The sequence below is a fragment of the Bombus pyrosoma genome, linkage group LG3 (genome assembly GCF_014825855.1).
Source record: "Bombus pyrosoma isolate SC7728 linkage group LG3, ASM1482585v1, whole genome shotgun sequence".
Classification (NCBI taxonomy): Eukaryota; Metazoa; Arthropoda; class Insecta; order Hymenoptera; family Apidae; genus Bombus; species Bombus pyrosoma.
Window position 1 is genome coordinate 14,468,791 of NC_057772.1, and position 25,181 is coordinate 14,493,971.

The following is a 25,181-nucleotide window of genomic DNA, read 5'->3' on the forward strand; positions in this document are numbered from 1 at the left end:
TATCGATAAAATAACTTCTTAGGTTTATTAGCTATTAAAGAAAACAATATCGGTCAATATTATTCGATATAGAAATAAAAACAGTATGATTTTGTATAATACATACATATCATTATCACAGAAAATTTTCAAATATTTTTTAGTCGGTATTCGAATAAGACAATTGGTTGCCCCATCTCTCGGTTTGACCCTAACCTAAGTTGTACACTGTACACCTTGAATATGTGTATATCTATATGGATGTATGACTTGTATGTAAAATTCGTATAAACATGCGAAAAAGAAACGTGATACTCATTGTTGTTCGGAAGTTGCGTATATGTTTATCTCGTTAAAAAAAATATTTGCTAAGTGAATCTTACATGCGCAAACAAGGCTCGTGGATTAAAAATATCATGCAGGCTATTTATCTAGCATAGTTATGAAATCCAAGACATTACTTTAATTTAAATATGTATTGCTAAGGACAATCGAGAGTGATAGAGAACGCATGCGCGTGTATGTCACCGGTGTCTACTTCAGTGTTAATCATTATCCCTCCAGTATTCAGTATTAAAATTGTTATTGTACAATTAAGTAGTGTAAAATAACAGATATCGATAGAGAAGCAGGAATTATACACAAGGTACGAGTTTAATAAAAATATATTTTTACCTTCGCTAAAAAACATGTAGGTATTTATCTTCATGTGACAAATATGCACCAAATATGAAATAAATACCAATCGATTCAATTATTATTCCACATTTATTATCGTATTTATGATACATTGAACACATCTAATCAGAACATGAGACATTATTAATTATTTTACAGTACACAAAAAATTTACGTACACTGTAATTCATGCAGATAATGAATAATCAATAAACACGTGTCAAATGTGATTGCACAACAGAATATCATCATATCGTCATGTCATGAAGATATTAAAAATTGCCTAATGATGAAACGTCCAGAAAGAAATTCACCAATGTTCGTGATAAATATATTATGTAAACGAGAAAGTACACGTCTTATATGCTAACCTCAAGATTATACAATTGAATGAAACACGTTTTCGAAAAGGGTTAACTGAAATGCGCATGCGTTTCATGTGTGTACAATTTCGAGATTCATGTTGCGAATTCCTCTCATTTAACAAGAGATTATTAACCGTGATTCGAGGACATAATCACATAAAATAACGTCGAATCACAAAGCTAGTGAACGAATTAAATGTTCGAGAGTGTACGAGATATCAAATTTTCCTCAACAGGTAAACTTTGCCTTCTCATGACTAAGGAGGTTAGAATACCTTACAACCTAAAAGCGTAAGATTTTTGTTTGTTATTTACCGGCTAAATAATTCAATTAGTATTCAACAAGAGAGGATGAAATACAGTGCCTATGTGTATATGTGATCATATGTGAAGGAGAAAAGAGGGGAGAGAGAAACATAACACCCCGAAAAGACGCGCGTCGCGAAACTTATACGACGCAGAAAGAACGAGAGTGCGCGTCAGTACGTTTTACCCTGACCTCGGTCAGGCAGACATGGTTTAATTTAACCGGATCCCTGCAAACTCACAGTTCAATCTATCTTTGTCCAGTGGCACGTTCAAATCCTGACGACGTTCGCGATTTAACCTCACTCTTCCATGAGAGGAAGGAAGGATACGCTACTTTTCCGGTATGTAAAGTGTGTTTTCAGTTTGTAGGTCGAATTCTAGATACGATATCATCAGTATTTTCGAATCCGATCAACTCGTGCGCGACGAAACGTTCTCTAGTAAATCGTTAGAATCTCGCATCATGACCCGGATTGTACCAGGTTTTCACGATGAATATTCATTTGATACTGGCTTTTTTTCATGAATATGATAATCGATGTAAATATTCTTGCTTTCGTGCAATTGTAAGCAACGATTAATTAATTATTTGATTCGGTTCAACAACGATGGCATCGAAGTTAAGATGTACTGATGATGCATTCTTTTTTCGTTTAATTCATGTTCATAAAGTTATAATTTTAGAAGGAGTCTCGATTTATATCTCGTTTAGAATGATAGTAACGAAAAGTGTTTGCTTTTTATTTGCTATAGTGAAGTATGTAGCCTACGTGCGTTAGTTTCAGTTGATAATGACCGGAAGTTTACTCTCTTATCAAAAGCACCACTCCTTGTTTTTTTAGTTTAAATACTACTATTACTTCTATTATTTCAGTAAGAACGCAAAAATAATTTATATCATAATTTTTATAAAAATAATACAAGTAAAAATAATAAAATTTACATTAAAAAACAAGTAGTGTGCTACTTTTATACATATATAAAATTTCCAAAAAGATGCATGTTATGGTATATAAATATATTAATATACTTTTGATGTATAAGTATATATCAGTACCACGAAGTTAATATTTTATAATGTATAAAATTGAAAAACTATAACTTTTTATATCATTAAATATTTCAAACATTATTATTTGACAATTATTAAACATTATTCTACGAGATCAAATAGATAAAACACTACGAAAAAATAATTCAAATTGCAAGCTGCAGGAAATAAGCATATCACAGGTTGCATAATCGTCTGTCTCGTCAAAAGAGTTAAGAGAATGCAAGCACAAGGTTCGTAGCAATTTCAGTTTGAATATCATAGTCATGAGACATATCGTCGATACGTTACCGATTTAGATGGATAAGAAAGTTTTAGCGGAAAAGAGCGACTGCTGAAACCGGTTGATATACTGTTGAAGAAAGAGAAAAACCGAATCACTCTGGCCAAAGAAAGCACTCGGATTTCCTTTGAATTCGGCTGGAAGTATTCCCTTCCACTCCAATATTTGACAATCTCGAGTGCGAAAGATAGTATAGATATATAAAGGAGATGGTATTTGCAAAAAGTATGAATTGAATTGAAGCTCTTGCCGGAAGACTCAATGCAAATGACTCGATCCCCTCACGCACAGTCTCTATCGTCGCGTCAGTGAGAGATGGACTCCTAGCTCGGATGGAATTTAAAAACGAAAGATCTATGGCGCCAAAGGCGAGGCAATAGCAAGAAACACAAGGAGGAATCGAAACGGGAAAATACACTTCCTCGTACACCCTCGACTCCCTTTGGCTCTTTGGGGGATAGTAATGGTCTAGGTCGAAGACAAACTATACGTAGAAAGCTGAAGGGGCAGTAGAGCGTGTAACGCATAGCATTCTGGCGGAAAGCCTTCCTCTGAGCTTCGTTTGTGAAGTTGACTACTGGCCAGAAGCGTCGCCACCTTTCTTTGTACGTATGTAGCCGCTTCTCCGTAGCCAACATGAAAACTTACTCAAATGTTATTCATCGCCATAATCAAGATGATTGTGCTTGGAATTTAATACATACAAAATTACCTCTGTCAAGCGTATATGTTTGACCAGCGAACCGACAGTAATGAATAGAAACGTACGTTTGATGGTACTGTAAATGGGATGTCTTCCATAATAATATTTTCACTGTATTCCTATCGAATCAACGGCTTATATTTTACATTTACGTATAAAAAATGTTTTATCCCCAAAAATCTTGCTTTCTCTTTCGACGATAATCGTTATCGATAGAAGAATGGCACGGCAATTAAACTCCAGTCTCGTAACAGATAACTACAATTACCAAAGAAATTAAACGATAATAATTGTCCAGCGAACAAGGACTTTTTCAATGGCATACTTTTGTATTGTTAAAAAAGGAGGGAACAGGTATCTGAAAACATCAGAAAAGACCAGTGAAGAGCGCTTTACGGGAACGATTAACGATTCTGGCTCAACGACCTATAGCGCCGTGCATTGTTGCTCGGAATTACCGACCGCCAATTGCAAAGTCCGTTCCTAACTGACAATTGCTCCACTTGCTTTAAACCATTAGTACTCGCCAGTTATCTTGTTGGCAATACACTACAATGAACGTCGTCGTCGTCATAGTTGGTTAGAGTAAATCTCATCGTCTCTCGGTGGCGATGATTTCTCTCCCTTTCTCCAACAATGCATTCATTCGTAATTTGTATATACATGTATATAATAGGTACGTGATAAGATAACAAAAACCATTATTCGTTGATTTCTTTATTCATTAAATACATACCGGTATCATATAATATGTTTACAGCTGAATACTTAATCAAATAAGGAAATTGGTTATTTTACTAAGGTTTCAGTATTATATGACTATGCTCGTGTTGCATCACAGATACGCGTATGCTGGAGATACGGTTATACAGATATAGAGTAACTATTGAAGTAGGTTACCGAACTGTAAGTTATCGAACTTTATTCAAATTTAAACGCCGAACGTTTTGTTTGAAGACGACGAAATCTCGTATTTGCAGACAGGGGGAAGTTTCTTTTAGAATGTCGAGCAGGATCTTCCTGCTTGTGGTAAAGTTTCGCGAGAATGCCTGCGGAGATAAATTTACAAACTTTCGCAGTGACTTTGTATATTAAATATAAGGAATAAAAGAACCAACCGATCAGATTAGAATCCAAATCTGAATTCAAAATTCTTTTCTTAATATTACACGACAATTTCTCTGCGAATAAATATCAGTTATGTTTGAATTAATAATTACATTAGCTTTTAAAGAACACATTTTGTTCCTTTTGCATGTACAAATTAATTGAGCGTTTGAGATTCCTATAATTAAACTTATGAAAATACTTATGCAAATGATCTTTGCGGATACTTGTGCAAATTCATATTTTTATGAATACAGGTAAAAGAGTAAGTTTATTCCAGACGGAGGTTTGTTCCAGCTACTAAATATCATAACGAGCATTATACTTTGAATATTTTACATATTTTTATATGTTATTTGCATACTGTGCATTTTTACATCTTTAAATTTCCCATAAATTCATAAAAATCTGCATTTAAATCTACTTACAATTATTTTTATTTACAGATATCCCGTGTTTACCAAGATGTTGAGACTAATTTTATTAGTAGCCATTCTTGGTACATCGATATTTGCCTATAATGGCGATCTGGTGGAACAAGAGTGTCCTGTGGACTGTCATTGTCATTATTTTCGCATCAACTGGGTGACCGACTGCTCCGAAAGCAATTTAACTAGTATACCGATTGACGAGCTCAGCCCGAACATTTACGTTCTAGATATGAACGGTAACAATATCGTACAGGTCGGTCCATTTCCACATTCGATCAAGCTAAGGCGTCTTCAGATGGCACATAATCGATTGACCGAGCTCAAGTATGAATCTTTTGCTGGATTAATTTATCTACTAGAGGCAGACTTTTCATCAAACGCGATCTCTCATGTCGATCCCGAGGCATTTAGGTAAGAGCACTTTCGGATTTTTTTCTTCGGTTCGTTTTCTGCGTATAATGCTACTACATGCGCGTACATACATAAATAAGAATCGTCGCACTTGTTTGTTATATAAAGACGAAATTAGAGGTAGTGATCTGTAGTAACAAAATATTTGTAACTTTTTATTCATAAAGAGTAGGTAGTGATTTACATATATATATTTATTTATATATAAAATGCAGATACTTTCAATTTTTCAAATTGGCAGTTATTCAATTAAATCAATTTAAGAAAATTTGTGTAAAATGTTTAAACTTAAAAATCAGGAAATTTTGAAATAGAAAATGTTGGTTAATTGACTTTTGTTCAATTTTAGGTATAAATGATAGGACCTTATGATACAATTAAATTATTAAATCTCAATCATTTCCAGACAGTTCTATTATTCTTGCTTATATTTTTTAATATTGCCTAGAAATAATTTATTCTCGTAATATTCGATATTACTATACATATTCAACGAGAACATGTGAATTGTCTTGCTGCTCTGCATTCACATTGATTTTTATACATATTTCCAAGGAAATATTGAAGTACTACTGATCAGTAAATCATAGAATTTATTTGAGAAATGAAAGTTGGAAAATTGGTAAAATACGTTATCAAATATGCACTTTAAATTGATTTCGTAATCAATTAATCTGCCTATTATAATACAGGGAAATAGATTTTCCTCGTTTTTACGTTATCGTATATTTGTTGCAGTACTATAATAAATATGTGCCTGAATTGAATTTCTTAAATACAAAATAATATGCCTGACCTTTTTTAGGAATTTTTAGTCTTTAGAAAAATTTAGTTTTCTGTATTATACGAATATTTTCAAAACAATATGGAACATATTACATACTGTAATAAATCTGATTTTATAATATTATCTTGAGTATCTTGCACATAATTCGATTCTAATCGGTGCATGCTATTTTAACAATGCTGCGCTAGAAACAAGTAGTATCACAAAATCTAGTATAGACATCATATGTGTTTAATTAAGCGAGCGGTAATATAGTAGAAAAGCCATTTTCACTCAATAAACAGATATCGATCTAATGTTTCAATTAATTATTATTTCATTAGCTTTATTACATCTTTGTTTTAAGCTTCCGAAATAGCTTTTTCTTTCATGTTCAGCGCTGTAATGAAACTTTATTCTTAAACTAATTCGAATTTGCCGTTCAAAATCTGCTTCGTTTAAACGCTCTGGCTTTTTCAGTTACAAGTTCCTTACAGAATCAGCTATTTTATGTACTTACAAGAACTAAGCTCATATTATAGCCCTTCTAATTGCATTATAAATAAAAACTCAATATTTTTACAGGGACAGTCCTGGTCTAATTTCGCTGGAGCTTCAGAACAATCCTTTGGGCGAGGTGAAAGGTCCCTTCTTAAATTGTCGCACTCTGCTCTACCTCGATCTGAACTCGTGTGGCATCCATCACTTGAATACGGAATTCTTCTACAATACTACGAACCTAAATAAACTCGACTTGTCCCATAATTCACTCGGACAGATCAAGCCCGGCCCTTTTGATCACCTCACTAATCTGGAATATCTGAAGTTAAACGCTTGCAATTTAACCCACATCTCTCCAGATGTGTTTGCACATTTGGAAAACCTTCGAGAACTCGAAATGGCGGAAAATGATCTACATACATTGAGCTGGACAAACGTATTAGCACCTCTGATTCGTCTTGAATACTTGAACATCAAAAAGACTAATATCACCAATTTGCCAGGCGATGCTTTTGCAAAGAATTTGTACCTCAGGCAGTTGGTGCTTGCTAATAACGAATTGTGCCATTTGGATGTTGGAAACACGCTGGGCCATAATCTCCACAGTCTTCAATCGTTAGATTTATCGAATTGCAATTTACAAGATCGTCTATCGGAAGAAGCTTTTAAAAACGCTAGTAAACTACGTGTATTAAACTTGAGCAACAATCCAATGTTCGCTAATGAATTGACAGCCGTGTTGCGTCATTTGCCAAAGCTTCACAAGCTTTCGTTAAGTAATTGTAGCCTGCAACGTCTGCCTAATACGTTCCACATATTCGAACACCTGGAGGAGCTAGATATCTCGCATAATCCTTTGTCAGATGCGTTTGGTAGTTTATTAAATCCACTGGAATCATTAGAATATTTAGATATGTCTTTTTGTAATCTTGGTCATCTTGGAAATAACACATTCGCTCATATGACTTCGCTAAAGAAATTAATATTATCCGGAAACAAGTTGCATACTCTGGAAGAGGGATTGTTCTCGAACTTGACGAGATTGGAGAGTTTAGAACTGAACAACTGTGACCTGAAGACTCCCATCGACCCCAAGGTGTTCGGCGACCGAGTCAGTACCGACATTATTGAACTCAAACTCAGTGGAAACGCTCTGGAAGTACCTCAGGATGGTCCCCTGCTTCCAACACAATTATCCAATCTCGAAATGCTAGATTTAAGTAACTGCAGCTTGGGACATCTGAATGAAAACCTTTTTTCTACAACTAGGAGCCTGACCCAATTAAACTTATCCAATAACAGTATTTCTGGCACGGAGAATCTGGCCTCTCTGAAGAAGCTAGAGATGCTGGAACACCTAGATCTCAGCAACAACAGTTTGAACACTATCTATCCACGAGTATTCAGGTCGAATCCACGTCTGTTATCGGTCAATTTGCTGAGTAATCCATTCGTGTGCAATTGCTTCATCACGGAGATGTGGGACTGGGCGATACAGGTGAAGAACGATCTGCACGTGTTAGTGGGCAGTCAGCCGGCGAATTTCGAAACTGGTGGGGTAAAACTGAGAAAGAGTTTATCTTGTACCTATGACGACGAGACTTATCGCAATATCGTGGAACAGGCGCGCACCAACAGCGAGCCGCGACGTCCTAGAAAGGGTGACCTAACTCCCACCCGTACCTGGGCGAAATACGTCCGCGAGTCGAGTTGCGGTCGTAGTTCATGATATATAGCGAGCAAATTTCAACATCCGATACTGAATGTCTATTACGACAAGACACACGGCAGACAGAAGAGCGAGTTGTAACGTATCTTGAAACTGCGAGGTGTATACGCACATACACGTGTACATATGTATAGCTATGTACAAGGTGTGCTATCGTCAAGTAATTTATCAAGATTTTACTCCGAGGAAAGCTAACAACGTCAGCCAAGATAGGATTAACATGTGTTAATAATACGCGGGTGCCAGACGTCAGGATGTTGAAAAATTTTCTATGTGAAGTTTAGAATATGACCTCGTGTACGTTTCATTTAAATGGAATCTGTATTCAACCCTGTATGGGCATCGCCATCTTCATGGAATCACGATAATACGGGAAATGGTGATCGATCGTTCTTAGGTAGGAACGATGACCATCTCCGACAAACAACCCTCCTCTGTCCGAGGGAAACATGTTTATACGTTGAAACGGTAGTCGTATTTTATTGGAAAGTGGTGCAATCCGTCTAGCGTCAGTTGGAATGATTAATGCAACGAGGGGTGATAAAGTAAAAAAAGAAATATTTATCGATCGCCTGAACAACAGAAGGTTCTCGAATTATCAATCACCCTTTTGCTTCGAGTCTCTTTTGTGTTTCACCAACACTTTTTTCACATTGATGCCGGGAATTAATGGTCGAAAACCAGTCTAAGACCGTTCGTTGTTCCCATGACAATGGTGCCATGTCTTTAATTAATCTCACTCAACGATCGAACCAACCCTTATTCTCTTTTTCTTGCGAGAAGTTAATAATGTTGAACTGAATTGACAAGTGTCGAAGGCTAGAACAAGAGATTCAAATGAAACGTGAATCGAAAATATCGATTGAGTCAAGAGTAAGTATCCATAATAAAGTCGCGAAGTTCTAGAAAGAAACCGAGCTTTTACTTGTATGAAGCCGAACATAGATTCTATTTAAACGCTGATGAACGACGTGAAGTCGTGCTAGCCTCGCGTAACCACGTCATTGTTAACAATTACCAGGCCCTTACATACTCGTACGTACATTCTTACATATCTATTGTTTTCGTATTATTATATGCGAGTGTGTGTTACGTAAGTACGAGTGTGGACATCGCTGGGTAATATGATCAGTTCAGAAAAAAACTTAACTGTTCGAATTATTGACCCCCGACTAGAAACGCAGTGCAATTGAGATTATACACGATTTTATGTATTCTTTTGACATTTATTAGTTTGTGCAATCCAGTTCGCAGAGAATTGTTAACAGAGTTCCATCTGTAATAATTATAGCTATATAATATAGATTAAATTTATAGCAATTTTTTGCTTTGTTATTTCTGTTCGTATTTTCTTCAATAATTATAATTAGAGACTACAGAAAGAACATAATCATTTCAAAATTCAATAATCAATATCATGTTACCAAAACATTATCTGTTTTTAGGAAACATATCTTTTAATTGAATACGTTACTTCCTTCTCAGTTACTTTTACCACCAATGGACAGCGAACTTATTCAAAAAGATAGACTTATTACGTTTTTTCCCGCGTCTCTTCAATTGTTAATTTATTATTCATGCTTCAGTTTAATGATGCTAAATTATTTTTGCTTCGCTTTACTAGTCGAGGATCGATCGGTGTTATAAAATTTATCGTTTGTTATCCTTTATATATTTGTTAAGTTAAATCGTTAAACATATTTATTTTAGACTATAATTGTCGCAAGTAACGTTACTTTTCACACTTGTTGCTTATTTCCGATTAACGACACACGCCAAGAGACATTTGCTTCTTTTGAAGTTGAACTTCTTTGATGTTTGCTTGCACGGATGTATACTTGTGCTTTCCGTAATCAAACGCTATCTTCCCGTTTCACGAAAATGTGCAACAATCGCAGTGTTCTCTGATTCTCTGGCGGTGTCCATGTATAAACAAATATGAGGTACTCTTAGAGTTCTCTCATTCCCGGGCCATTCTTCCTCAGATCAGACAGTGACGATTTGAGTCTAGTTTACATACCAAGATGACTTTTTCGTCGAAAAAGCACATTGCTAGCATACCTAGTACGAAATCGAATAAAATATACATGTATATGGATCTATAAGAGAATAGGTATGTAAGCGAGGTTTTTAATCTTGCTGTCGCTTAAATCAAGCATGAGTAAATTCAGGTGCCGATACGATTTCACTATGTTCATGAAATGTATAAGACTGTATTTAATAAATGAGTCATTTTTCTTGGTACGTGTTGTATCTTTTTTTTTTTATCCTGATAAATTATAGAATATTTTATCATTTTCAATATTTTATCTGTCTATCGATTTTAGTTTATCGGTATCGGAGTTAAATGTTTACATATTCGATGAATATTCAAAATCGATTTTCTCGCCAATTTTACTTAATAATAAGACATTTTTTTTTCGTTTTTATAGTTAGCAGTAGATTAATTGTACGTTATTAATGTTCACAAATTACTCGCTATTGCTGTACATTTCGTAGAACCTTGTGGGTAATGATAATTGGGAGAGAAATATTGCGCAATTTAAAAAAGAATGATATTTCGAAGAAAGAAGTTTCGTTTTCGGTAGCTATGATATTACATTTACATATACAGAGTGTATATGTTGAATAACTAATTATTTATGCTATTACCGAAGATAAGAAAACATGATTCACAAAAAATATGCTTCTGTGCATCTGATAATTATAATAAATATTCGCCCAAAGTAACAATACAGATTATTTGAAGATTACCGATACTTTTCTATTTTAACGTCTGTTTGTTATAATAAGATCCATAATCCCGTAAGTACGTAATTTTGGCTATGACAGAATTATAAAAATATATATTAAGATTTATTCCAATTCACATACTTGCCGATAAAATTATTTTTACGCGTTATTTTTTAATAAATTTATAAAAACACGAACTTATGAACTGAGTTCATATTTTAGTTATCTATATTTCATTCACGTAGTCCACATTTGTATAGACATTATCCTCGATCTTATCTAGATATTTGCATGCCGCGAATGCATGTCGTATGAAACAGAAATATAGTATTTACAATTTGCAATACTATACTAAATAAATTAAAAAGTTCCTCCTATCACTACGGAAATAGTAAACTATATTTCTATTTGTCTATTCTAACCATTTTGCTTAAAATGTGTATTCCATTTTTTACATTAAGTATTACTATATAAAACTATTTCCGTATCCGCCTGAAATTGAAGTTTAAGTAGGGGGACGATTTCGCCAAACTACAACCCTGTATAAAATAGGCGCGATTTATTGAAAATAAACGGTATGACACACATTAAGTGACATGTGGACGAACTCATGAACACTTATGTAAGCGAAATTTTGTCGGCTCGTAATCATGTTCGTTACGTGTATACGAAGCTTCACAATATAACCGAAATTGTAAAAACAGTACAAAAGCATAACATAAATTCGATAATTTGCTCGGACATAGATACATTAAAAAAAGTCTACACACAAATATGCAACAAACTAAAATAATACACGATACCATGTATAAATAAGAAAGCCAATGTTTTGTATATGTTAACAATACGATGTCACTAACATCGTCACTAACTAACAAAAGTTGAAATCATTGTACATATTACATAATTCTCGGTTACATGTGCACTGTGTACCTTGCACACGACTCCTATACTCTGGATGCATATACGTATAGAATGACGTAAGTGTTAGTCCATGAGTGTGAGAGCGGATCCACTGGTGTGCACGTGACTGAATCTCGAGTATACGTCTCTGTATAGTCGATGTACGACTAGCGGTACCCGTTGGTCGTCTAGTGAAATACATCTATATGTAGTTGGCTGTTCAATTATTCGAACGTCATGCGCGTGGTCAACCGAGTCCATCCTAATGCTTAGCAATCGGCTGTTCGCTATCGGCATTCGGCGAGCAAAGGTTGTCAACGGTCTTGGTAATCATTGGAGTTCACGTCACGCCAGTGACAGCAGCTGTCGCACGTCGCACATATCGATAAAGTGCACGATGTTGAATTTATTCGGACCACTTCTCGACATTCCGACGACCTACTACGGGGCGCTGCTGGGCGTTGGATTCTGCGCTTATTATCTTTTTGAAGTTGTTAAAGTGAGTAACTTGATAAATACACCTTCTGTTTCATTTTGTTACTATTTTTCCGGAAATTAATTATTAATTACGAATTGCGCGAATAGAACAATGGAAAACAATGAAGTATACGTTATTATGAAACATTAATAAATTGACCGATTGAGTACAGGCACTTAGTATGATTTTATGACGATAATACCAATATACTTGTGGATTTTAAAGAAAAATGATGGGGATATAAAGTGATAATTTAAATATTATGAATGATATATTATTTCTGTTTCTAGAGAAGATACTATATATATAAATTAAACGTTTTTCTAAAAGAAAAAGATAGATAACAGAAAATTTTAAAATAATAACTTTAATATAAACTTTTAATATTATTAATATAAATCGTAAAAGAATAATACAGAAATTGGTACATAATTGAAAGTAAAATTGAATAATAGGTAAACAGATTCCCACGTATGAATATTTTGGAACTGAATCTAAATTTTCAATTGAATTACACATGACGGCGCGGCGGATAGCATTTATCCGCAGACTTTTAACCTTCGTTAAATTCAATCAGCACCACATTTAGTCCAGAGTCACGCGTCTATAGTGTCTGCCTTCATTCTATTAACGCCATTTATTGTAGAAAGATAAACTTCGCCAACACAACTTGAAACATTAAACTGATTCTGAGGCTAATTGTATGCGAAAGTTATTTAGACTTTCACGGAGAAATAATCGCTACTTTAAAATGTGACTCATGATGAGGGAAAACTACAAAGTTGAATCATCAATGACCGCATTGATAATTTTAAAGTACATTAACCTTAACCACACATAATCCATCCCTGAATGTCTAATATCTCTAATATCATATATAAGCAACTTGTTTATAAATAACGATGAAGAATTTATATTATTTGATATGAATTACTTAAAAATTGCAATGTACAATAGAAGATATTTGCTGTATATTTCATGTTAATTTAATATTCCGTGTCTTTTGCAACGTTATTAAAGTTTCGTGATAATCACGTTTGATTAATCTATCGAGAAACTTTCAAAGTTAAAGAATTTTTTCTTATCAGTTTATTAATTTGTGTTGATATATTATCAGGACTTCCGCGATATGATTCGATTACGAATACTTCGAACTCTCACACACCCTTTATGGTTCGTACGAGCCACGAGGAGATGTACCATCTATTAATTCGACCTTAAAAACTCCGAGGCACTTGCACTGAACATAATATATGCGCATTTGGTGTGCGCGCGCAGCGCACGCAACACCGAAACAGGTAACATCGTATGTATTTGCAAAATAACAACTACTCGAATTAAAAATGATACAATACTAGGTAATCATAAACATCTCTGTATTCACGTGCTCAATTATTATCTACATACATAGATAAACATTAAATCTGTTTTTACGATTAATTGAAAGCAGTAAATATATATCTAGCAGTGAGTTACTAGTGTGATCAGAAACTAAAGAATACAAAATACAAATCTGAATGTGGCAAGAAAGCAGTGTGAAAAAAAAGTGAAATTTAAAGATTATTCATCATGAAAAATAATGTTCATCTATCAGGGGAAAAAATCGATGTGCAGAATATCGTCTCAGGACCGTATATTGGTTGTTTTTACCTTTCTCTTCTTTTTTCATTCGATCTAAAGACGTGGAATATATAGTGATCTTAAAGTATTTACAAAACCTGGTGTAGAGATTATGTTACACTTGCTGCAAACACATGCAAGAAGCATATCTGTTTTTTTTGTGGTTAAAGTGTAAATGGAAACGGACAATGTATTTCCATACATTAACGTATAATTTTGTATCAATATAAACAGAACGATGGAAGAAATCTTACTTTTGTAAATTTAAGTTATCGTACTTCAATAACGAAAACTGTACCTTTCTATACTTACAAAGTAAGTTATTCACTTAACTCAGGACCCGCGCTCGCGAGAACATTGAAGCGGTCACAGTGTAACATATACGCTTCCTATTACAATCAAATGTCGTAAGCCATTTATTAGCTGCTATTAAAAGTATAATTAAGTGAGAACACAGAGTGGTTTGGTTGTCGCCGAAGGACTTTAAATTTGACATCACAATAAGGAGAGGACGATCGTTGAAAAAGCGAGTCTGACAAACTTTCACCCAACGATTTCATGCCCCTGCGAGCTCGAAACTTCGAAACACGCAAGCGAACGCGGTTCTGTTTGCACATGTAGCTCAATTTTTTAATAACTGATATCTTGAATTTAGCTTATCTGAAATGTAATTGCAATGTAATTTTTATTCAAAATCGTATTCAAATGCCGCAATTGTGAACTGCGTTCGAACTAGTCGGGAAACGACAGAAGTTATTTACGTTAGAACAATAAGAACATGAACGTATCTTTAAATCACAGATTTAATATCAGTATTCGACAGCTCATAGATGGTTCACAGCATTTGATTGGAGTAGTAAGCCTCATGTTACACTGTTATCATTCTCAATGTATTCGCAAGCGCGGGTTTCGAATTAAATGCATAACCCTGTACATGTAGGAAAACATAGAATTTAAATAACTTACATAAATGTATTTCAAGTATTATGTTATATATGTATATTAATCGATTTCTTTTTATGAAAATGAAAATTGTGTTTATGGCTTAAGTAATATCAACTCACCATGTATGTAACATCAAATCAACTGAGAATATATAAATATAAACAGTGTTTTCCAAAAACTGATACAAATTATAGTCTTTATCTATTTTATATCCACTATCACAGAAGGTTTCTTTATGAACTTACCGATGATAATTGATCTACTTCTCTTTAAATTTTTGTTGATGAGCCATGTACATACAGTACAAGAAACGCTACTCGTGAAATAAACATTTTATTCGTTCATAAAAACTTATGAATAATTACAGGAAACATCCGATAATCGTACAAACAGATCCTGTGCATAATTGCATAGCCGTCATCCCTACTATGAGCGGAGAAATGGGGGGCGGGGGGGGGGGGGCAAAAGGTTCCCCTAACCCAGCCAGAGGCTCGATGATCCGCCGCAATCGAGTAATGTAATATGATCCAGTGTCAGATATCGTTGAGACAATGTATTTAGGTACTAATTCAAAAGTAAAACATTTTTATTTTTGACTTTTTCTTAATTAAACTTTTACTAATGTATTTAAGAAATCTTTCTGATGAAAATAAGACCAAACATGATATAATCTGAATTATATTTACTTACTGATAAGTATTTAGTTATTGTTTATTAAATAAGCAAATATACGCTAAATTATATTGTGTCTGATGTCAGTTTAATCAGAAAAATGTAACAAATGTGTTGGTAAAAGTTTCATCGGCCACAAATCAAAAATAAAAATTTTTTGAGTTAAAGTTTGCACCTTGTTGCGACAAGGTCGCATTTTAATACTTGTCGAATGTTCCCGATTCTCAGTCCCTCTTTCTCTTTCACTCGCATTATCCATTTCTACATTCAGCAAGTCTGAAATTTTAATTTCGAGAAATAGAATCGTTTCTCTATCTTCATAATTGCAACACTTGATTCCCCATTTTCGTACAATTATCGAATGTTTCCTAAGTTTATATCTATAGAGAATTTGTAATTCGTTATTAAACTAATATATCGAAAAATATTTTCCCGTAATAGTACATAATAATTGAAAAGTGATTGCAGCAGTCAAGCAACAAAAAGTTATCATAAATAAATATATTCTTTCAATTTCTTTGGTACTTATAAATTATCTTCAATCCCCTGCAGCTGCTCAGCTCTAATGTTCGTTGATCAGACCGCTCATTGCGACCAATAAGTTGATGAAAAAAATAGCAAGCCTTTTAAATGACTTTCAGACGCCTATGCTGGTATGTGCGAATGGACCATTCCGATCATTTCTAGAAGAGCACGTATCTCTAGTGAGGAACAAATTTTGGCCAACCCTATGGTGTTTCGAATCCAGGGCACAAACCATTATAGCAAGCCTTCTTAGATCGCGAATCTTGCCACCTATTCACTATAAAAGGTTGGTAAGTTTACGTCTAACGTTATTCCCATTTTTGTACAAAATAAATTCTCATATGAGAAGAGAAAAAAATAGTGCAATAAAGAAAGCATACAATTGAAAATAAAGAAAATTATCTGACTGGTATTGAAATATTAAGATCAAAGGTGTTAATTGTTAATCAAATTATTTTTGTATTAAATTGTTGATTCAAATACTAGCATTTTTATATCAGAATATTAATTATCCTAAGTACTGTATACTTTTTTTCTTACGTCAGAAGAACTTATTGTAGCATGGTACAAGCAAAGATTAATGACCGCTCTTGTCTTGAAGTGCACGATTACAAGCTAATTACCAGACTCGTTTGCTTTCGATCTAATTAATCAATTGTCTCACAGAGAGATTCTGACCTTGTCGGATGGGGGTGAAGTGGCTCTGGATTGGGCGGAACAGGGATGTTCCGTTACTTCGCCCATCGTGATTATTTTGCCAGGACTCACCGGCGCAAGTCAAGCAGAATATATCAAGTGCCTTGTCTCGTCCGCAAAAAAAGTTGGGATACGATGCGTAATCTTCAACAACAGGGGGTTAGGAGGCGTAGAATTAAAGGTATAGGAGCACATATAAATTTTGTATAAAAAATATGTATCGATCTTTCTATCATATTCCTTTATTAACTTGTCTGCTTTAGTAATTTATATTTAGTAATATGTATAATTATACATGTACATATTTACTATATATATATATATAGAGAGAGAGAGAGAGAGAGAGAACTCTACCCTATCAAATTGATGAATGAATGAAGATGCATTGAGAACGAAGTCAATGGTATTTTATCTTATTGTTCTCGAATTGTTTCAATTCTACCCGTTCAGTCTACTTATCCTTATTTCTTGGAAATTGGAATGGAAGTTTAATCGAATAATTGTACAATTTCAGACTCCACGAATGTATTGCGCTGCAAATAGTGATGATTTATCGGAGGTTATCGAATACGTGAAGAAGATTCACCCTCATGTGCCTCTGGGAGCGACAGGAATCTCGATGGGAGGGTAATGAGAAAATCTTTTCCTTATATGCAAGACAGTTGTATAAGTGTCATATATATGTGTGTATGTGTGTGTGTAAATCATTTGTTTGTTCATCGTCCTCATATCTATACACAGAAGGCACATAAGAGATGTAATTAATATATTATGACAGTATTGGTAGCGATATAATAATAATGTTTTTTGTTATGCATGTATTCTTTCAGATTAATTTTAGGTAATTATTTAGCACGACAAGGAATAATGGCAAAAGGAAAACTGAAAGGGGGATTCTTGATATCCGTGCCATGGAACGTATTCGCTGCAACGAAAAGTACGGAAGAGAATTATTTTAATTTGATGTTAAATAAGTATTTGGCCAGCACACTTCGTAAGAATTTACGGCGTTTGCACTATTCTTCGGAAACCGGAATGTTCGACGTTGACATTGACACTATTCTTAAAGTAAGCTTGTCTACTAGAATTACTATAAAATATTTACTTTTAAAATTTATTTAAAATTAATGTTATTATTTTTAAAATGTGTTTTCTTTCTTTATGTGATCAGAGTCAAACATTGAGAGAGTTTGATTCACATTTTACGGTGAAACAATTCGGTTACAAAAATGTAGAGGAATACTATTCCAATGCAACCATACATGACAAATTACATTTGATTGACGTGCCATTATTGTGTCTCAGCGCTGCAGACGACCCATTTCAACCATTTCAAGGTAACTTATTATTTTAAGCCACCAAATGATTACATTAGTCGTACTTATTTTTTACATTATTAATTTAAGATAATTTATTTATGATAATAAACTTTTTTAATATCTTTTTTTTCGTTTAGCCATACCAGTAAAAGAAATATCAGAAACTAAAAATGTAGCTGTTGTTGTAACATCCCGCGGCGGTCACATTGGTTTCATGGAGGGTATGTGGCCAGTAAAAGAAGAACAATACATGGGTAAACTGTTTTCACAATTTTTCACCGCTCTGTTCACTACTGGTTTCGATTGTTAAATGTGATATGGAAATTAAATGAACTTACAAATTATATATCAAATGCATTCAAATCTAAACATTAGTATTTGCGTTCAGACATTGCGTTAAATCTATCACGTGCCATAATTAATCATATTCAGGGTATCGCACATGAGATGTAAATAGTACTAAAAACTATTGACTTTCCGCCGCTTTTATACTAAAAAGATTTTCATGAACGACCTACGAAATATTAGTTAATAACATAATATACATAGATATAATTTTTTACAAGCACATAGAACAATGTATAAAAATAAAACGCACATATTCGTTTTTGCTAGTAATGTTATATTTATTTTTAATATACTAAGTGTTTAATATGAACTTTTGTTATGCATATCATATTTTCAAAATAAATAACACTTTAGTTTTATATATTTGCTTTGTATTCGGGCAAATTTGCTTCAAATTAAAGAATATAAACAATTTAAGTCGTTTGAAATAGTTTTGTAATGCATCATTCAATAATTTATTTCGTTCATTATAAATATTTCGCACAAGATTATAATAAATAAAAGTTCCTGAACAAATTAATCTGGAAAGTACAAATAAACATGCTCGTTATATTAATATTCTGTTTCCAAGAGCTAATGTTGAAATTTGATTAATAAATTTAATAATATTAAAGACGCATAAATCCACATTTAAGGACTACATATTATGAATTGTGATACTATTATAGCAGTTAGAGACAAAAATATTGTTAATGTATGTTGTTAAATTTTATATATAGTTTCTGTTATAAACTTTATAAACAAATATTGTAAAAAAAATAAGAAATCCTATATTATTTTTCCTAATTTTTTAATGTTAAATGTACGTAAAATATAAAAGTCCAATAATATATTTTATCTATAAAATCTTTTCTTGTTATTCAATATTTAATAAAAATAAAAAATCACATTATATATAATTTGATCAATATTATCACTTAATCCAAGAAGGTAGTAACGTGAATTAGAAAATGTATTTTGTTACATTAAATGGGAGAGATAGGCTATAATAAATTACATAAATTTTTTATTTGATACAAAAAAGATTTTTACTATAAAATAATTTGCTAAAAAGCATTCTAGGATATTTCGAAATATTATTTTGTAATATGAACGATCATAACGTAAAAACACTTCCCATTGTATAGCATTAATGTTCTTGAATGTATTAAAATTAATTCTGTCCAATTAACTGTTAGGAGCAAAGTAAGGTTTTCATTTTTTTTTTCTCCTTACTAACATATTATATCCACATTAGTAACACAGCAATCAAAGAAGGATAGAATACAAAGGATTTGATCCATGGACAGAATTGTGTTAAAAGACCTGTACTTAGTATCAAATATAAGAATGTTAATATTCTTGATATATGTTAGAATTTAAATTCTAAGTTCAATGATTTCACAATAAATGCTAAAATGTCTGTACTCTCTTCGATCTGAAATGAAAAATACAATGTTAATTATGTATGCATGATCAGTTAATTATTATATGTTAATACTAACCACTTTCATAGTCGGTTTTCCACCACCATGCCCGGCTTTAGTCTCTATTTTAATTAGTAAAGGATTCGTTTGTTGTGGTAATTTTCCTAACGTACATTGCAGAGTGGCGATAAGTTTTAGACTGTGTAATGGTACTACTCGATCATCGTGATCGGCAGTTAATAATAATGTTGCGGGATACTGTCCATTCTCCGGGATTCTCACATTATGCAACGGGGAATATTTTAAAAGATTTTCAAAATGTTTTGGGTCATCCGAACTACCGTAATCAGATACCCAAGCAACACCAATGGTAAATTTATGGAAACGTAACATATCCATTACCCTGCACGATAAATGTAAAACATAAAATATAAGATAAAATAGAAGATCTTTTAATAAAATCATTAAGAAACATCTTTTAATAAAATTAGCATATCGACTTACCCAACTTGAGCAATTGCAGCACCAAACAGATCAGGTCTTTGATTTACGCATGCAGCAACTAATAAACCTCCATTACTGGCACCTAAAATACTTAGTTTCGAAGAAGTAGTATAACCTTTTTCGACCAAATATTCAGCAGCGGCTTGGAAATCATCAAATACATTTTGTTTGTTAAAAAATCGTCCCCCATTATGCCATTTTTCTCCATATTCACTAAAATACATAATATAATATTATATACTAGAAACACATTCGACTAACGTCGTTGCTTACTCAACTTACCCGCCACCACGAATATTTGCCACGGCAAGTACTCCATTTAAATGCTGAACAAACACCAGCTTTGTAACGCTAAACGTCGGTTGAATGCTAACATTAAAGCCTCCGTAACCATATAATAAAGCCGGCATGGAACCATCCAAAACTGCATCCTAAATAAAAGATCCATTATTGTACTTTGTTTAGTACAAATTTAATGAATTTAAACAATACTTACATGTTTCATTACTATAAACATTGGAATCTTTGTACCATCTTTGCTTGTATAAAATATTTGACTAGTCTTGTACAAACTTGGATCAAAATTTTTTACTTTAATTTCGCGTAGTACCTATAAATACATTTATATATGTACACGTACAATTCTTTTTAACTTTCTTTAGAGTTACATTATTAGTAATATCACTATTATTTATGAAGTTAATACTAACTTGTGGTTCTTCTTCATTTTTCAAATCAACTCTGTATATGACACCAGGAACTAGAAATGATTTGAATTGATAAAATATTTCAGAATATTTTTTTTGTCCCGCAAAATTAACTATTGTACCAACATCAAGCGGAAATATTCTAAGTTTTTCACCACTTGTTAAACTGTGTAATTGTAAAATATTCTACAAAAAATAAACAAGATTAATGATATCATAACTCCATTTTTACTTCTTTTAATACTAAATTTTTTCATCATAATGTTACAATCTTTTGTATTTGTTTTGAGTAATATTAATTCATGGTTACCTTAACATCTGCAATATAACAAGCTACAAATTTATCACCATCAACTGCACATGCCCAATCTAATACATTATCAGGATGTTCTGGTAAAAGATCAACCCATTTTTCTTGCTTATAATCCAATAAATCTATAGCTATTAATTTGTAATTCGGCGCGTTTTTATTTGTCCGAAATATCGCCTTGGTATCATCGTTTGTTACATACTAATTAGGAAAGAAAGAGTTAAGTAGTAAAAAAGATATTAAAACTAAAAGAATAAATATTCATGCTACTATTATCACTAACTTCATAATCAGCTTCAAGTTTGTCAACTACTTGGGTTAACTGTAACTTTTCTGCTATTTTCTTCTCTGGTTTCAATTCCGTAAAGTAAACTAAATTATCTCTACAATCTTTCACAGGTGTAACAATTAACCATTTTCCACAATCAGAAACTTGTGCGCCTCTAAAGATAGAGAAACATATGCAACAAGTGTGTTAGGTAATATTTAATTAAATATGTTTGTATGAAACACATAGGATGCAATCATACGTATTTACAATTAATCAACATTGTTAAAACACATACATAATGTATCACTCACATCCTCCATAAAGGTTCTTCAGGAAATTCAACTACAATGACATCTTCTGACTGAGGTGTACCAACAGTATGATAGCATAGCTTTTGATCTCGATTACCTTCTGTTTCTGAACCATCGGTTTTACCTTTTTGATCTGGGTAACAACCATAAAAGATTCCGCGATTGTCGTGAGTCCATGTTATTGGAGAAAATTTTACTTTTTCCAAAATTTCTGGATATTTTTCACCTATATGTATTATTCAAGCATTGAGACAATGAGCCATGTAATTAAAAATTCTTTTTAAAGATAAAAATGCAAATTGTACCAGTTTCTGTATTCATAAAGTGGATTGTACACCAGTCAGATCCGCTAATAGATAAACCATATGCGTATATGCTACCATCTTCGCTAAATTTACTACTAGTAATTGCAATGGTACCATCTTCTGACAAAGTATTTGGATCTAAGAATATTCTAGGTTCACTATCCAATGTATCTTGTACGTACAGAACACTAGAAAAAGAAATATTCATGTCTAATAATCAAACATAAATTAATATTTACTATTATTACCTTTGGTTTTGTAAGCCAGTATTTTTATAGAAATAATACTTATTTCCATATCTAGCAGGACATGAATATTTTGGAAAATCCCATAATTGTTTTAATCGATCATGAATATCTTGACGTGCTTTGCATGAAGCTAAATATGGTATGGTAACAGCATTCTGAGCATCAACAAATGCTTTAGTCTTTTCAGAATCAGGATCTTCTAACCATCTATATGAATCTTGAACCTGGTAATAAGAATGATAAAGTCTCACGCTTTATATTGTTTGTAATTTCTATTTTGAATAAAATTTATCATTATGTTTAACTAAAAAGTAGAAATATATTTCGTACTACTATTAGTTTATTAAGATAAACTGTTTCTATCATCAAAGAAATGTTATTTATGAACATATTTACGTATAAACTTCATTTAAAAGGATTATCTTTTTTCTTATTCTAACCTCGACACCATGATAATTATCGACAATGGTTTCATCGCGATACGCTTCAGGATATTGTAATTTCTCCATTATTTTTTGATTTTCTATGTGTTTTCGTATCGTAGAGTCCAGCACCTAGATATTTTTCGAAATAATATAATTGAAATTTTGGCAGTATCGCTGACAATTATGTTACTACAAAATCTTACTTTCACAGTCGAAAAACCCGATGCGCAAATAAATTGTGGGCGCTTACTAAGCAAATTCTTGTAAATATCAGTTTGAATTTTACGTGAGCAAATTTTCGTCGATATGTTTGCAATTAAGAAGATAGCCATAATATGTATTTTTCTTACCTAACAGATACTTTTTGTGAAATATAATGCACTAAAATGCTTTCTTGTAATATTACACGTTAAAATAATCATCAATACAATCAAAATTCTATTAATCTATAAGTGATATATATATATATATATTGTACAAAATTTGTTACTTTTCTGAATAAACTCTGATAAATGTCTTAAAAAGATTTATATCCTTTATATATATATTATAAATAAAGGATAGTAAAATATTTGTTTAGCTAAAATCATCACTATTGCAAAATTATACATTATTAAAATATAAATATTAAATATTTTTATTGTATCTTCAACAAATTCGATAATACATATAAGCTACTCGTTTAAATATAGCAAATTATAATTACGCATAAAGCGCTCATCGTATCTGCTTTTTTTAAAAAAAATGTAAATCTTATCTTGTTCTTCACGAAATCGTCTTTCACGTATGCGATTTCTACATGAAATGTTCCAGTCAAAATTAAATTATGATTAGCTTTCATTTTAACGAGCACGGTTAAAGACAATTCGTACAATATTAGATAAAAATCACGTGACAGCTGATATAAAATACATTTGAAAGAAAACTGACAAACTGTGATCAGTTGTGTGTATGGTAAGGGCTAATAAGGATAAAAAATTTGTATCGGAGTAATTAAAAATGTCATTTATCAGCATAGTTATAAATGCAATAGTAGTGTGAATGCATGATACGGAAGAGTAGGGGATATATTCTTATCAAATTGGCCTTAATTACTTCTTTCAATACCATACGGTATTACTTAGCTGTTACTAGGATATAAATACGAAGCACAGTATCGTACAATAAAGACAAATGTTTATATAGATAAAAAAAAATAAGAGGTACATACATTTTTAATACTCTATTTTACATAAACTTTATTTTTATTTTATTCATATTTGTTATTTAAAATACTGAAAAAAATACATGTAATATAGATATTTTTACAAAATCTGATACTATTTTTCCAAATATAATGTAATTACTTATAACCTTTAAACGGAATAGCATAGTTTAAAATTTATAACAAATTAATTTTCCATTGTTAACATTTTTTTGTTTAATCTAATAACAGACAATATTACAATAAATAAAATTCATACAGAATACAATTTTTTAGCAAATATATTTATATGAAAAAATTAGGGAGAATACGGAAGGATATCCATGGTGCTATTTACGAGTCTGAAACTTCGTGGGAGAGAGTCGATTACGAACAAGAACATATATACATTTGTGACGTGTTATCATGAGCAGGTCAGCTGTATTGCCTGTACTTTGTGCTGTGAACTTAGATAACCTCCCACATGGAGGTTTAAAGACCTCCCACTACTTTCTTCAACTATAGTAGGAGTTTATATAACATTAAAATCTCCCGCTAGAGTATTCACAGTGAATCGGAGAGTGCATCAGTGAATTTTAGCTCCGATTCGTAGTTGCGTGCAATTTATTCTCAATTGTTGTAACATTACAAGAAGAACCAGCGATTCTATCTTGGACAGAATTTACGCATCCATAGAGAGGAAGAGGTCGCCCTAGTCACCGTATACCGTTCGCTGCGGATAATTTGAATACTTTCCAAACTGTCAGCACACGGAGGAATGCAAAAGGACTGCCGAGACTGTTTAGGTATCCGATACCGTATTAACTCCCTGGATCAAACGTGGAAGTGGTTGCATCAAACAATTGCCCTTCACGATTACCTAATTTCTATAACAGCTATTCAATCTAACTTTTCGAGATTTTGTCAGTAAGGGTGCTATCTGCGGACAAAAATATTAA

General features: G+C 32.7%; 4 protein-coding genes and 1 long non-coding RNA gene across 8 annotated transcripts; 4 read left to right on the top strand and 1 right to left on the bottom strand.

Moving 5' to 3' along the window:
• Positions 1-487: 487 nt before the first annotated feature.
• On the top strand, positions 488-10,557 carry LOC122565910 (protein artichoke-like). Of its 2 annotated transcripts, XM_043722427.1 has the most exons (4): positions 827-1,258; positions 1,358-1,672; positions 4,922-5,317; positions 6,669-10,557. In XM_043722427.1, exons 2-4 carry the CDS (start codon positions 1,641-1,643, stop codon positions 8,311-8,313), a joined length of 2,073 nt encoding a protein of 690 aa, XP_043578362.1. In that variant the 5' UTR covers positions 827-1,258; positions 1,358-1,640; the 3' UTR covers positions 8,314-10,557. The 2 variants fall into 2 exon arrangements, with proteins under 2 accessions (XP_043578363.1, XP_043578362.1); XM_043722428.1 differs by lacking the exons at positions 827-1,258; positions 1,358-1,672 and adding an exon at positions 488-625.
• Positions 3,277-4,506, top strand: LOC122565916. Its single transcript, XR_006316319.1, has 2 exons — positions 3,277-4,044; positions 4,129-4,506. It is a non-coding gene; the product is annotated as an uncharacterized LOC122565916 (long non-coding RNA).
• Positions 10,558-12,128: 1,571 nt separating the features above from the next.
• LOC122565912 (phospholipase ABHD3) lies at positions 12,129-18,550 on the top strand. Of its 2 annotated transcripts, none has more exons than XM_043722431.1 (7): positions 12,129-12,448; positions 16,306-16,475; positions 16,856-17,066; positions 17,400-17,512; positions 17,716-17,953; positions 18,057-18,222; positions 18,342-18,550. In XM_043722431.1, the coding sequence occupies exons 1-7, from the start codon at positions 12,215-12,217 to the stop codon at positions 18,512-18,514; spliced, it is 1,305 nt and encodes a 434-aa protein (XP_043578366.1). In that variant the 5' UTR covers positions 12,129-12,214; the 3' UTR covers positions 18,515-18,550. The 2 variants fall into 2 exon arrangements, with proteins under 2 accessions (XP_043578366.1, XP_043578367.1); XM_043722432.1 differs by lacking the exon at positions 12,129-12,448 and adding an exon at positions 13,570-13,725.
• Positions 18,551-19,528: 978 nt separating this feature from the next.
• On the bottom strand, positions 19,529-23,533 carry LOC122565909 (prolyl endopeptidase). 2 transcript variants are annotated; one of them, XM_043722426.1, is made up of 13 exons: positions 23,390-23,533; positions 23,055-23,168; positions 22,615-22,838; positions 22,367-22,554; positions 22,062-22,287; positions 21,763-21,922; positions 21,480-21,680; positions 21,173-21,355; positions 20,959-21,072; positions 20,745-20,893; positions 20,463-20,675; positions 20,037-20,361; positions 19,529-19,969 (listed from the first exon to the last, which is right to left on the bottom strand). In XM_043722426.1, the coding sequence occupies exons 2-13, from the start codon at positions 23,121-23,123 to the stop codon at positions 19,904-19,906; spliced, it is 2,118 nt and encodes a 705-aa protein (XP_043578361.1). In that variant the 5' UTR covers positions 23,124-23,168; positions 23,390-23,533; the 3' UTR covers positions 19,529-19,903. The 2 variants fall into 2 exon arrangements, with proteins under 2 accessions (XP_043578361.1, XP_043578360.1); XM_043722425.1 differs by lacking the exon at positions 23,390-23,533 and adding an exon at positions 23,243-23,383.
• Positions 23,534-24,486: 953 nt separating this feature from the next.
• Positions 24,487-25,153, top strand: LOC122565915. Its single transcript, XM_043722445.1, has one exon. It carries the CDS (start codon positions 25,001-25,003, stop codon positions 25,151-25,153), a length of 153 nt encoding a protein of 50 aa, XP_043578380.1. The 5' UTR covers positions 24,487-25,000.
• Positions 25,154-25,181: the final 28 nt, after the last annotated feature.